The following is a 13,873-nucleotide window of genomic DNA, read 5'->3' on the forward strand; positions in this document are numbered from 1 at the left end:
TCTATCTATCTATCTATCTATCTATCTATCTATCTATCTATCTATCTATCTATCTATCTATCTATCTATCTATCTATCTATCTATCTATCTATCTCTTTTTTATTTTCTAAAATATCACCATCTACAGTGACTATTTTATTAATAATTCACACTGACTGGGAAGATAAAGTCACTTTGAAGAATAATTGTTAGCTACTTAGTTAGTTCTAAATCATAATATCCTAAATGCACAACATGCAGCATTATGGTGAGAGTAGCCAAAAACATCCCTTCTAATCCTGACCACACTCTGAATCATTAATACACAGTGTTAACATCAGGTTAAATATACAGAGTTCCACAGTTTAATATAGTTAAGTTGCAAAATGATTTTGTACATCAGTCAATCCTGAAAATAAGCATGTAATATTAATCATTAAGGGATCTGGTCACCTGATTATCTTTCTTATACAATGCGTACTTTTTTTTATTCTGCTTATTTGTGTTTGTGTATTGATGTTTGTCAACAATAGTGCTGTGATACATGACAAATTTCAGACTCATCCTGACAATATTGTAATATAATTAAGTATGGAGGGAAGGCCTGACTGCAGAGGACGTTGTTGATGATGCCGTTTCTACATTGTCTGTGGTTAAGTGTAGACCGTCATGATCATTTTTTGTTTTGTTTGTCACCCACTGTGCAAAATTTCACAATGCAACAATAAAATATCTATTTTTTTCATTTACACATTGTAGATTTGAGGTGGCTTTAAATCAGGTTCTGATTTGGGCCCCATTCACCTTGAACCAGCCCTGCATTTCAATAAAAACAAAATTTAATCGGTTAAATTAAAAAACAACTTACACTGATGTGTAAGTTGTCTATTTGTTGTAAATAGACAACAATTATTCTTTATTTTAATTTAAAAGGTCAAAAATGAAAACTGGTCTTCAAATGAGTACAACCACAGCAAAAACGCAGTGTTACCTGAAGAAAGAGGAAGGGCAAATAGCAGGATCGAGAAGACGTAAGAGTGCATTTTGTCCTGTAAAACACAGCAAAAGGCAGGTTGTTCCGTTGGTAAACATAATTGTCATTCATGCCCATGCACTCTCCGCTCTGAAAACAAGCGACCAGTCTGAACACCGCATGCCTTCATCAATCAACAAGCTGCCCGAGGAGGGGGCTGACGAACAAGCTCTGTGGTTTTCTCTGCGCAGACAATCTCCCCCGTTAAACAAACAAACAACAACAAAAAAAAAATTCACAGAGCATCTTCCTGCTCTGTCACTCATTAGGTTCCATCATCTGTTAGGAGACACGGGCACTCAGGTGTCCAACATGTCCCCTCCCCCGTCATTCAAACATCCCTCACAGCGAAGCTACACACCGATTACTGACGGTCAACAAATGATCTCTCTGTCTCAGAGCCTCACCTGCAGGATGGATGTAAACACCTACGCAGAAATATTCCAACGTTAATATGGATGAGGATGAGAGGATGATATAGCCTCGTCTGCAGAACGCGCATGCGCACTCACCACCCTCCCCTGATGGCGATCGACACCGCGGTTCAGTGCGATTCTCAGCAGCGCTGCCACACAAGAGCACCACGTGATCCCGTTTCATGCGTCACCGCCAGCGTAAAAAAGTGTACGCACAGACATGTTGAACTTCATTTACACGGTTTGAATTCTATAGCGCAAAAGATTTAGCGCTAGACCAAAATGAGAACACTGAGAACAGTGATGAACGTTGACAATTTTCCCAAACGATGCCAAGTATTATACAGAAAACTCATAATAAAACTAGATACAAATGAAGATTCATGTACGATAACATTAAAAGCCTAGAAAAGACAAAGCACAGTGCAAAAATGAAGCACCTAAATTATCATAATTTACAAAATCATGCAAAGTTGGCACTTTTAATGGACTTTTAATGCAACTTTTGGAGCAACTTTGCATTAAAAGTGTCATTATTTACCGAATGACACTTCATGACAACTGTCATAAACATTCATAAAGACTTCTTTATGTTCATGACAGGTGTTATGTCATGTTTATGACAGTGTCATATCAGTCTTATGCACACCCCTTCAAATAAAATGTTACCCATATTTTTTATATTTCCAGACAGGTATCTGATTCTGTGATGGTGAACACTAGCCGAGTTCTTCTGTCATAATTATTGTCCCACATTCTTTATTGAAAATTACTGGAAAGAGTTTCATAGATAATAACCCACTGCAGATGATTATAGATTTGGAATAATTTTAGTTTGCACTATTTTTTGTTCATTTGTTCATATACTTTGCTCTGTCCTCTTTCAACTCCAGCCAGGTTGATGAAAGTAAGCGATGTAAATGCTTCCGCAGGGCGTGGTCGCATCTGCGTAATACGGAAGAGGATTAGGGCCACCGAAAAAATATATAACCTATATATATTCTGACATTAATCTCAGAATTCGGACTTTTTTCTCAGAATTCTGAGATTAAAGTCAGAACTGTTTTTTCCCATTGTAAAAAATTCCAGTGGGAAAAAACTCATCCTCTTCCGGGTTGAGTTTTGGCGGATGGATATGTGTTAGAGTGACTTCGATGTTTTCGTTCGTCTCTTTCTCTCTCTCTCTCTCTCTCTCTCTCTCTCGGTGTTTTGGACTCCTTTTTGAAGATTTGGCCATCGAAGACACCACAAAATGGTTGTTAAGACTTATTTATTGTGTTACACAACTTGCTTTGGGGAATGTAAATAAACTAGAAACGCAGTGCACTCTAAATCTCGTTTTTCCGTCTTTCTCTTCAGGAGATGTTGATACTGTTGGTTGCAGTCTTCTGTGCGCTCTGGGGTGAGGAAAAACTTACTAATCAAGCTACATCACATTGTTATATAGTTTTATTTAAGATAAACTTAATTCACCGTCCAAGAGTTATTTATTCAAAGTAATTTGAACAGTTAATAATAATTCTGACAATCATCCATTTAAAGTTTTAAAAATATATTTAGATCAGGACACTGTGTCCTGTCTGTAACCTGCCTGTGCGCCATGTAGGTGTAGAAAATAAAACAATTATTGATGGAACTTCCAAGTTACAAAAAAACGATACAGCCAGCATACTTCTCATTAGTATTTTTGCAAAAAATAAATAAATAAAAATAAAAATAACATCACACTCGACTGTAATAGGAGAATTTATAATTAGTAAACTCTTAGTAAAGAGTTGAGCTATTTATGAAGTGTCATTTTTAAGATAGTTTTTAAGAATATTTTGAGATTAAAAAAAATCCACTGACTCAGCAATAAATGTATTTTACTGCAGTGTCCTTAGTGGGTGTGTCACTAAGGTTGTATATAACCATTGTTATGATAAATAAATAAATAAAAAATATTTAATATCTTTTAGTTTACAACATCTTCTGGAAAAATTTTCAAACATTCTTGAAATAATGGTCTTTGTTGTTGGTATTTTTTTTTGTTGTTGTTTATCAACCTTGCTTAGTTTTTACCACGAGACTCAGAATTTCCTCTTTCTGTTCACTTTTGTTTCTTCATCAGGTCCCTCCGCTACTTTAATCGAGGACGAAGTTTGTTATGGCAATAACTTTCAATTTCCCAGGCACCTTCAACCAAATATTCAACAAGGGCTGTATTTTACCCCAAGAAATGGAGGCACGAGGAAAACACTGATGGAAAACGGGAAGGTGAACTGCCTGTTGCTGTTCTGGTGTAGGCTGGGAATAATTGTGCATGCAGATGGCGAGGTTGTCAAATGAACTCGACACTCACATTATCATCAGGTGTATTAAAAGATCAAAACCATTGTTGCTCGATTGTGTAGACTGACTGAGCCTGAGCTATTTTACAATGAAGGAATGAGGGCAAATGGGAAAAATTCTGGCTGTAGCGTGACAAGACGGGAAAGATTTAGGGGCTATGAATGCTTTGAATGGCAGAGTAGCTGTTTGTGTTCTCTCTCCCAAATAAACCTGCTTGTGTTTTCTGTCTTTCAGGTAATGGAGCCAAGACTGAAAGTTGGCAGTTATACCACCAGCCTTACAGATTTAACCAAAAAGGATGAAGGAATTTATGCAGTGATATATGGCAGAACAATTTTTAATGAGTTGCAATTGAAAATAAAAGGTGAGAACCTCATACTTCTCTTTGCATTGTCAAATGATGACTCCAACGTTTGATTTTATTATTCTGCTGTGTTCTTTTGTATAAAATAGATAAAAACAAAAGCTGGTTAGCTGCTTTGATCACCAAGAATCATTTCAAAGACTTTCTGCCTCTCTGTATATGAGGAATTACCTGGTGTCTGCTATTCTTTTGCAAGCTCTGGTAACCTGATCCCGTTAGTTCATTTTGCGGCAGGGCTCATTAATTAAATTTTTAATTACATTTATCAACAGTCAATACAAATCGCCACCACAAAAACCTCATCCTGTTATTCTCCTGTTTATGATTACATTTCACTTGCAATAAAACCTAAATCTGAGGTGACAGTTAGCAAGTTAGGTACTTACACTTTTATCTGTGTTTGAAGCTGTATTGTTTTAAGTCATGCAAGAACCTGTTTTTTTTCTTTTTTTTTTTTTACTTAAATTTTTTAATATGCTAGTCACTACATTTTGAATGGCTGAATGGCCTTGGTGAGTCTTAAATGCATCAAATATACATAATTGGGTTTGTTGAACAGCGGTAGTTTAAAAAGTAACTCAGAGATGCCTAATATATACTGACTGGATTATAGAAATCTGTATATTACAAGAGTGTTGGTGGAATTTCATTTGTAGTTTCCCACCTCTTAATAGCTGCCCCTACTGTAGAACATACCTAACCAGTCAAAAACTATCCGGTCTTGAGATCTGATTATTTAGGGCAGAATGTCATTTTAGGTGTGAAGGTGCTCCTACATTGTTGTCTGTTTATTAGTGAGTCAGTTGTGAGGCATGTTACTGCTGGGTTTTCACCGGAAATTGACATTTACTTGAATCCATTTGTAGTTTTGCATTCAATTAGTCCTTTTTTTGGTTATCATCATGTCTGACTAGTTTTTGCACGCAGTCGTGTGCCAGTCATTTATTCTTTGCGTCAAGCATTAGCGGTTTCGGTGGTCCTTCTGTACCCCGAGTTTGAAACCATCATCTGTCACCAAATGTTTTTTTTTAACAAGATCATTTAAATTCAACTCACTGATTGAGATTTTCCAAACAGACTCACCTTTTAAAAAGCTCACAGCATTCTAGCAATGTTTCTTTTTTTTGTATTGTATGTTTGGTTGAACTTATTAATTTTTATTTTCAGATTGTGCTGAAAAGATCATCAAGGATTACATGGATGAATGGTCTTATTGGGTACCTAGCGAGACTCACTATGTGGAATACACTTCACCTCACAACGAAGAGGAGACAGTAATCCTGTGGAATTTAACCAACCCTCTGAGTAAGCAAACAAGAGGAGATGTCAAGGACAACTACTGGACAATCTCTGGTGTCACTCAGGCAGACAACGGCTACTATAACTTCAGAAAAAGAGAAGCCACTCTTCGTCGAAGGGTACTTCTCACCGTGAAAGGTAAAACTAGAATCTTTGTTGCAGAATCCTGAAAGATCTTTCCATCTTACTTGCACAGATGACATACCACTCTGCACTCTAATCTGTCAAACAGAGAACACTCGTTCCTACGATCCAGAAGTGAACGAGGATCTTCTTATTATGAAACCACGGACTGGAGGACCCTGGACCATGACGTTCAAAAAAGATTTAGAAACAAGTGAACAAGTAACAATAATAAAATATGGCGATTTGGTCAGGGATTTTAACAGGTTCTCTGGGAGAATTAGTATTCAAAGTGATGGCATTAAAATAAGATCTGTAGAAGCTACGGATTCTGGTATTTATGAGTTCAGAGACCCACAAGGCAATCTGGCGTTATCTGCCCATGTGCACATCGACGACCATGGTGAGGCACAACACATTTACATTTTTCATATTGAAAAAAGAAAATCAGTGATCATTCAAACTAATGTCTGCCCTCATACCTCTGTGTTCCCACAGTCTCGCATCCCCTGGTCACATATGTTGTTGTTGCTGTTGTTGCTATCGTTTTGGGGATGTGCTGTTGTTTCTGTTGCACAAGGAAATGTTGCTGTAAGAAGAACAAATCTGCAGCTACAGAAGGATCTGCTGTTACTTATCATGTATGTATTTATTTATTTATCTAAATTAACTCTAAAATCAGGTGTTTTACTTCATGATTACAACTCTTATAAAATTTCCCTGAAAAGGACAAGTCTAGGTCAGCCGCCCCACCACCTGCCGTGTATTATCATGTAAGCATTTCATTTTATTTTTTTTGCTTAAATAGCTTTATTTTAAGACATTTTTATAAATAACATAAGTGCATAAAGTCGAACGCCCACTTCCATTCACTATAAAGGAGAACTTTGTAATACAAATAGAAAACAGCAGGAGCAGTAAATCTACATATCGCATTTTCCGCACTATAAGGCGCACCTAAAAACCTTCAATTTCCTCAAAAGCCAGCAGTGTGCCTTATAATTCGGTTCGCCTTATATATGGACCAATATTGAGCCACAACAGGTCTAGCAACAACGGTAAGCAGCCGCCGACTTCATTTWCGCCCGTAGAAGAAGAAGCGCGCGGTGCATGCTGGGATAGTTGTCAGAATGCTGGTTTGGTAATAAAGTTTGACTGACTCATCTACCTACCGACCTGACAATCAGGTCGTCTGCAGGTCATTTAGCACCACATTCTCCACAAACATGCTGTGTGCGAACGGAGAAGGGTGACCATCGTTCGGCCCGGCCCAGTCGCAGAAGGCTCTCCTCGCCAACTGGAGTCGGACTGTTTTGTTGACATTCTTTATGTCAGCAAAGTGGCTTTAGATTCATCCGGGGTGCTTCAACTATGGTTACCAAGGGACCAGCCCTTATACATTTAAAGCCGGGGGAGTAGGGGGAAGAGAGACAGAGACTGCGGCAGCAGCGTGTCGGTTGGTCTGTGTTACCCAGAAAGCAGTTGGGCAAAATATGGCAACACCAACACCGTGAGTGAAACAATGACTGGGATAGCCTACTATATAAAGTACTCGGGACCATTTCTTTATTATTACACATCCACATTTATAGAAATCGCGTCCCGTATAGGTTCAATACGGGACGGGTGGCAAACGTAGCGTTTATTCTATGCGCTTTATAATGCAGTGCGGTGTGCCTTATATATGAAAAAAGTTTTAAAATAGGCCATTCATTGAAGGTGCGCCTTATAATCCGGAAAATACGGTAAATTGCTTAGATTTATTTTAATATTCTGCTTTCAATTGCAGGGTACAAGTCAGCCAACAGGACCAAGTTACCCAATTCAAACATCTTCAGGTTACCCTCCTCATCCAGCAAACCCTCCAGCCTACACACAAGCTGTTGTTTCCATTGAACAACCGGTAGGTTTGATACTGAAGAACTTCTGATGATCTTCCAAGTTTAAAATCCTTAATTAACGAATAATGTCAGTTTCTGGTGCAGTTTGTAAACTTGAAACAACCTCTAGTTGAAGGTGAAACATGATTTTTTAAAATTATTTTTTAAAATGAGCAACCACCAACAATCCAGCAACTTTTCAGAAAACCATTGCTGAGTTCATTTAAAGAGAATGAAATGTCTTGATGTGAGCTTATAGAAAGGAGCTAAGGTAAAACACGGTAGAAGTTAAGTGATTATTGTAACTATAGATTATTGCTAATAAATTACAGCAGCATCACGTAAAATTCTGAAATATCAAAGTGACTCAAATTCTCCAATATCATAGAATTGCACTTCCCCATTTTGGGACAATGAAAGATCATTCTATTCTATTCTATTCTATTCTATTCTATTCTATTCTATTCTAACAGTGGTTACTTGTCTTCTTTTTCATTAACATCCAAAAAATAGGTGCCGTTTCCAGTAGTTCTACATTATTACCATTGCTCAAATTAATCAAATTAATTGAAAATGGACAAAAATCCCTGTTGCTGTTTATAAATATTTATTGTATTTATTTATCTCTGCATATTTTCCCTATCTTTGCAGTAGTGACTCACTATTTTGTTCTACAGCCTTTGCAGCCTAACACCGCTGTGTACCCCCCTCAGCCTGCCAGTGTCTATCCTCTACAACCAGCCAGTGTAAACCCACCACAGCCTGAACCTAGTCTATATTCTCCTCTTTCTGAGGTACAGATACACAGTTGCAAATCAAATTTTTGGCTTTTCACATTTAATTGTTTTCCTGCTTTATCTGTTCTATTAAACTGCTGTTTTCAGTTTGGACCTCCAGCGTCTCAGGGATCTGCAGCAGCTCCCACGTTCAGCTCAGACGCGTTCTCCACTGATGCCGAGCCGAGATTTCAGCCAAAAGGATTGGCTTTTCCCTCAGCTCCCCCTCTCAGTTCAGACACGCCGACCTGTGATGTCTACAACTCGGATAAGCTGAACTTTTTGTGAACACCCTTCTGAACGCTGTGTTGACGGAGCTGTTTCAGCCTATACTGGACTTTTCATGCTTTATGTCTCCAGAGGCCTTCTAAGAATCCAGGGACCACGCTGCCTATAATAAAAAGACACAAATCACACATAATCAGGTATAAGCAGGAATTTGGTACAATCGCAGCCCACCACCAAGGCTCAGTTACATTTTATCAAGACTGAGACAAACCACTATTGGTCCAGACCAGCAGTGGAGTTTACATTGAAGCAAATAAAAATGTTTCATATACATTTTAGAAAGATGTCATATGGAATAATCCTCATATATAGATTTAACAAAGTTTAAGATGGGTTAAGGAGCTTCATTGTGTCAAGTAGTTCAATAAAATTAAGCAGAAAAAGACAGCAGCTAAAAAAACAATGAGAAAATTTTTCCAAATTTAGTAGTTTAAGCATTTAACCTCTATAATTTCAAGATTGCATGTTACATCTGCAATAGATGGTGCCACCAAGACTGCGTCAAGAACCCACCAGTTGATCCAGAATTTTCTCGTGTTTTGTTTTCGCATTTAGTTTTTGCATTTGAAAGCTAAAAGTTAGCATTCTGATCAAAGTGTAGTCAGATTTTAGTAAAAAGATTTGTGCTTTCTTCCTATGTGTTACGTGACGAATGTATGAGATCACACAATCCGCTTAAGCAGGATGGGGAAGGTAAATGTCGGCACCCTCCGTTTCTCTCTCGTCAGAAAATGGATGTCGTGCAATCTTACAGCACGGCATGCATTCTGATGTCACCCACAGATGGCACCAGATTCTGTTTACGTGTCGTTATTTTTAGTAGAGATCTCATCAGGCAAGTCCAAAGAATAAAAAAATAAATAAAATATGTATCAACTCTATATCATCTGTAAACTGTTTCAAGTGCAAATCCGATTCACTGCGAACACAATGACTCACTACAATTACGGTAGCCAGTAGACAAAGCATCATAAATCAGTTTGTGTGCTGGAACAACGCAAGCAGAGAAAATGTCAAACATGGAGCTTTTTACATTAGATTAGAAAAGATCTGCTAGCACTGGATGTCATCTGGATAAGAACAGGACTCTCAGGAAAAGAAGGTTGTAAATCGCTAATATAATTGATGCATGAGCTATGAAATAGTTTAGGTATACAGGTATATTAATGTTTATATATGCACTGATTAATGTAATGAGATTGTATTGAATTTATACTTTTAAATTGTGTTTTCTCAGGTAAAAAGCATTTTGTTTAAACTGCCATATTAACAGTCGTATGAATGCATCTCAAAGAATATTTAAAAGAAATCACTATATCAGAAATGCTTTCAAAGGAGGGTAGGTGTAGATTTTCACCCTTGTTACAGTTTTACTATTTATTTTTTGCTGTAGACACCACTTTCTCTGAGACTTTTTGATGTTAGGATTGATTGGTGCTGTTTCTTTTTATTTTATTTTATTTTTTACCATACTCTGATTTTTTTTTGTACAACATTGGTATGTAATTCGTGTCTGTACATTATTGTTCTTTGAAAGTTGTTGTTACATTAAAGGACTTAATTTTCACTTTCAACACAGTGAAAATCACCATTAGGGATTTTAGAGTTTGTGTGAATATAGAAATGTATCTACTTATAAAATTATTATAAAATTATTGAGTGGTTCAACTTAAAATTTAAGTGATTCAATTGCTGCCTTAAAAAAAATAAGTATTGGAATTTAGGAAAGAAAGTTACAAAAGTTGCCCAATTGATAGTAATTTATAATTTAAACTTGATATTATGAGATGAAATGACTCATTATAGAACATTAATTAATAAAAACAACCGTGATTACTCTCGTAAAGGAGGCTTACAGTTATATTCCATTTTAACTCACATAATCAAGCTACAGTTGTGTAATTAATTGCTCGTTGTTGGCTTGTACTTGTCTTGCGCTTGATCAAATCCAGAGTGCTTCACAGTTTATCTTAGTCATTCACACGCAGATGGTGGCAAGCTGGATACCAGCCACAGTTGCCCCTGTTCAATCTGAAGCAAGGATGTCAGAGTCTGACTGGCGCCACTCTGATCACCACCAGCAGGTAAAACGGATAAAGTGTCTTGCCCAGCGACAGAGGGGAGGAGAGCGGGAATCGAGCCAGCAACCCACCGATCGGAGGGCGACCTCCTCAATTACTCCCATCGAATTATTGAACTTCAAAACTTCATTAATCTGACATGTTGACCTTACAACACCCAGTGAACATGAACTGCTGGTGAAATCCAACTGCTCTCAAGTAAAATTTATCGTTTGGTTTGAATAGAAAAATGTTCAAGTAAATTGAAGAAAGAAAAAAAAAAGAAGTTAAATTGTCAACAAGCTTGATGTGATGACAGGAATGTGGCGCTTTGATGATAGTGTTTCTAAATGTTTAAGCTCTGAGGTGTGTGTGTTGCTTTGGTGCTTTTTTTTCCACCTTGTGCGTTTTTCAGTGCATAGACCTGTTGCTAGTTTGACTACCTCTAGAACCAAAATAATGCAATTGAAAGTCTGTTTGTGTGCCGTTTATTCATTTTATGTATTTGGTTGTAATAATGTATGCAAAATGATAATCCAGCAATTTTAAACACATTTGTAAGTATGACGGGTTTATTTTATTTTACATTTCTTAAACACTGCAATGATGTCTCTTTATATTCAAGCCTTAATAAATTGGTCTTCCGATTCCATATAACAATAATTTTTTCCCACTTTTTGAAATGTCATTTTGTTCTGAAGGGTGATTCAGTTGGTGAATAAACAGATGCTGGACCATAAACTTGGATCAAGGGCTTCTGGTATTAAGCAGTCCTTCTTTTTCCATTGAAGTTTAGGAAGCTACAGGATGGATAAGATGATACAGTTCTTGTTAAAATGTGATACCACATATTCATGCAGAGAAACTCCTGTTCCTCGTAGAACTGAAAGTGAGTTAAAGCTGCAGAATGTAGCTTCTCTAAAACACAAATCCTTTTACATATTTGTTAAAACTATCATTGTTGTTACGTTATAATATTAGGGACCGATAATCTGTGGAACAAAAAAAAAAAAAAAAAATCAAGCTCCTTTGCCTTCTTCTGTGGTCCTGCTGTCATCTACAGAAATACTCTGCTCTGTCAGAAACAACCAACCAGAAAAACGGGGAGGGTCTTTGCGCTGTCAATTACTCTCATGTACGTGCTGCTCAGACTTCACAGTGACGGCTTGAGCAAATTTGTATAAACCATATTTTTTGTAAAAGTTATTTTGTCGCTTTAATCCAGTGCATTCTGGGATTAATAGTTTTAACACCAGTCCCTTTGATCCCTGTGTGTAGTTCAGTGCTTTATGACTGGGTCATTACCGTAACTACATGTTGCTCTGCTCCATGGAAACCACCAGACTGCCTCCAACATTTTAAACTCTACCAATGATGGCCTCTAATACAACAGTAACAAACTGTACCTCCACAGATGGGCCTCCTCCACCCGAGCACCAACCCAGTTCTGAACGGGGCCCAGCCCTCTCTAGTCAAGCCACCAATACCACAACTGACACAGGCACGCACGCAAACTAGGGTTGGTTAGAGCTGCAGACGTTTTAAGCCTCAACGAAGGCCAGACACTTAGCTTTTTATGAACCACTTATTTTACAGGGGTTCTGTGGTCAACTGGTAGCACAAACTCTCAGACAAACGACTGATTTTTCTAAGCTGCAAGACACTATTGGATGTCAACACACTATGTACATCTTACTTTGCTGAATTAAATGTCGTTCAGACATAATACTTGTCACTGTATTTGCAGGACATGTCAAAAGGCGTGAGTTATTAAATCAGCACGACGAACAAACAAAAGATGAATCCTTCACATTAGCCCTTATGGGTCCCTTTCATTTCAAGCTCCACCTGTATCATAACAAAATAAGGCATGTTTGTTCCGGGTTTTTTTTTATATCACCAGTCTAATTTACAAGCGCAGCATTTTTGTTTCCACATCTTCAACATATACCTACAGTCAACCACAAGAGGGTGTTGTGCCCTACATTCCCTTTGTTAGCCCAGCTAGAACACCTCGGACAAGTAAATAAAACCTTTGCCATGTAAAAATCTAAACATAATTAGCTGATAAGAATTCATGCAAGTCTTCAGTTTAAGGCTGGAGGACTTCAGAGAACATGCAGAGTTTCCCTCAAGACGAATCCTAACGAAGTTCGTGCGAAGTCCTAACGAAGCCTGATTGGTTTCTTCAAAGCCTGCATGTGTCTGATGAATTCATTCACTTTATAATCAGTGTTCAACAATTTCTTGTCTAAATACAAAATGGTAACAGTTTGTGATTAGAATATTTTAGCATATTAATGATTTTATTTTCATACATTTTTCTTTATCTTGTTGGGCTGGATACTTTAGGCACTTTTAAAATTATCTTAAATTGTCCTAATTTTTTCTTGCTTGAAAGCTTTGATGGAAATCTCACGTATTTTTTTATTTATTTATTTATTTGTTCTGGCCACGAACAGTCAACTTGGTCATAAATGTACATATTCAATTTTGACTTTCAATAATAAACTTTAACCGTTCTGAGTTTGGTAGAAAGGTTTTATGGTGAGATGAGTCAAAAGATAATTTAACACAGTGGCAAGAAAAATATTTGAATTATTCAAGGTGAGGTTTTTAAACCTACGAATGCTGCAGCAACAGATAAGCATGAGGATAGGAGCATCATGCTGTGGGACTGTTTTCATAGCTGTGGCACTTCCGCATTTCACAAAGCTGAGATCCACATTCTTCAGATTTATTTCAACACAACTACAAGGAAGTGAAACGTGACTTTCCAATTGGACAAAAATCCAAAGCATGTCAGAACTTTCAGATTTGATTAAAAAGGTCAGCATTAAGCTTTTGAAAGGGAAAAACCTTAAGGAAGTCGTAGACTTGTAACGGAAGAGTTTTTTTTTTTTTTGCTTTATTGTAGTTCTTAATCTCTGTACATATTTTTCCAACGAACTGTAGAGTTTGAGCACAGTAGTACCTCTTTGCTGCACTCCTTGTTAAAGCCGTGTCATGAGTGCATTAACAAAGATTAAAAGGTCTTTGCAACATTTCCAGTCCGGAGTGCAGCATTTAAAGCCACAATCAAGTTATTTTAAGACATTTAAGTTGCATTTGCAGATATTTAAATGTTAGTTTATCCTGTAAAAATCTTCTAAAACTAGTGTGTTTTGTGTACATGCAAACTTTTCTTCAGGCCAAATGAAGCCCTGAGAAGTTTTTATTTGGTCCATTGTGTCTACTCCTCCCTATACTGTCAAAGCAAATGTAACTACATCGGTGAGATAAAAGATAGATTTTAAACATTATTCTGGCGGTTTTGCCGTCTA

General features: G+C 37.2%; 2 protein-coding genes across 3 annotated transcripts in view; one reads left to right on the top strand and one right to left on the bottom strand.

Annotated features, from left to right (window-relative positions):
• LOC103471299 (uncharacterized) overlaps positions 1 to 1,538 on the bottom strand; it is a 6,170-nt gene extending 4,632 nt beyond the window's left edge. For both annotated transcript variants that reach the window (XM_008420200.2, XM_008420199.2), the window contains exons 1-2: positions 1,421 to 1,538; positions 972 to 1,029 (exon numbers count right to left, since the gene is read on the bottom strand). In XM_008420200.2, coding sequence (XP_008418422.1) covers positions 972 to 1,023 — 52 coding nt within the window. In that variant the 5' untranslated portion in view covers positions 1,024 to 1,029; positions 1,421 to 1,538. The remainder of the gene's footprint in view (positions 1 to 971; positions 1,030 to 1,420) is intronic.
• A 1,060-nt stretch (positions 1,539 to 2,598) lies between these two features.
• LOC103471298 (uncharacterized) lies at positions 2,599 to 10,064 on the top strand. Its single transcript, XM_008420198.2, has 11 exons — positions 2,599 to 2,684; positions 2,789 to 2,831; positions 3,540 to 3,685; positions 3,995 to 4,124; positions 5,292 to 5,561; positions 5,656 to 5,949; positions 6,045 to 6,187; positions 6,275 to 6,319; positions 7,336 to 7,449; positions 8,104 to 8,220; positions 8,311 to 10,064. The coding sequence occupies exons 1-11, from the start codon at positions 2,682 to 2,684 to the stop codon at positions 8,488 to 8,490; spliced, it is 1,485 nt and encodes a 494-aa protein (XP_008418420.1). The 5' UTR covers positions 2,599 to 2,681; the 3' UTR covers positions 8,491 to 10,064.
• Positions 10,065 to 13,873: the final 3,809 nt, after the last annotated feature.

This window comes from Poecilia reticulata, linkage group LG10 (genome assembly GCF_000633615.1).
Source record: "Poecilia reticulata strain Guanapo linkage group LG10, Guppy_female_1.0+MT, whole genome shotgun sequence".
Lineage (NCBI taxonomy): Eukaryota > Metazoa > Chordata > Actinopteri > Cyprinodontiformes > Poeciliidae > Poecilia > Poecilia reticulata.

Coding starts and splice junctions, on each gene's coding strand:
- LOC103471298 (XM_008420198.2), top strand. Junction 5,562..5,655: donor GGTACTTCTCACCGTGAAAG/GTAAAACTAGAA, acceptor TCTGTCAAACAG/AGAACACTCGTTCCTACGAT. Junction 5,950..6,044: donor TGTGCACATCGACGACCATG/GTGAGGCACAAC, acceptor GTGTTCCCACAG/TCTCGCATCCCCTGGTCACA.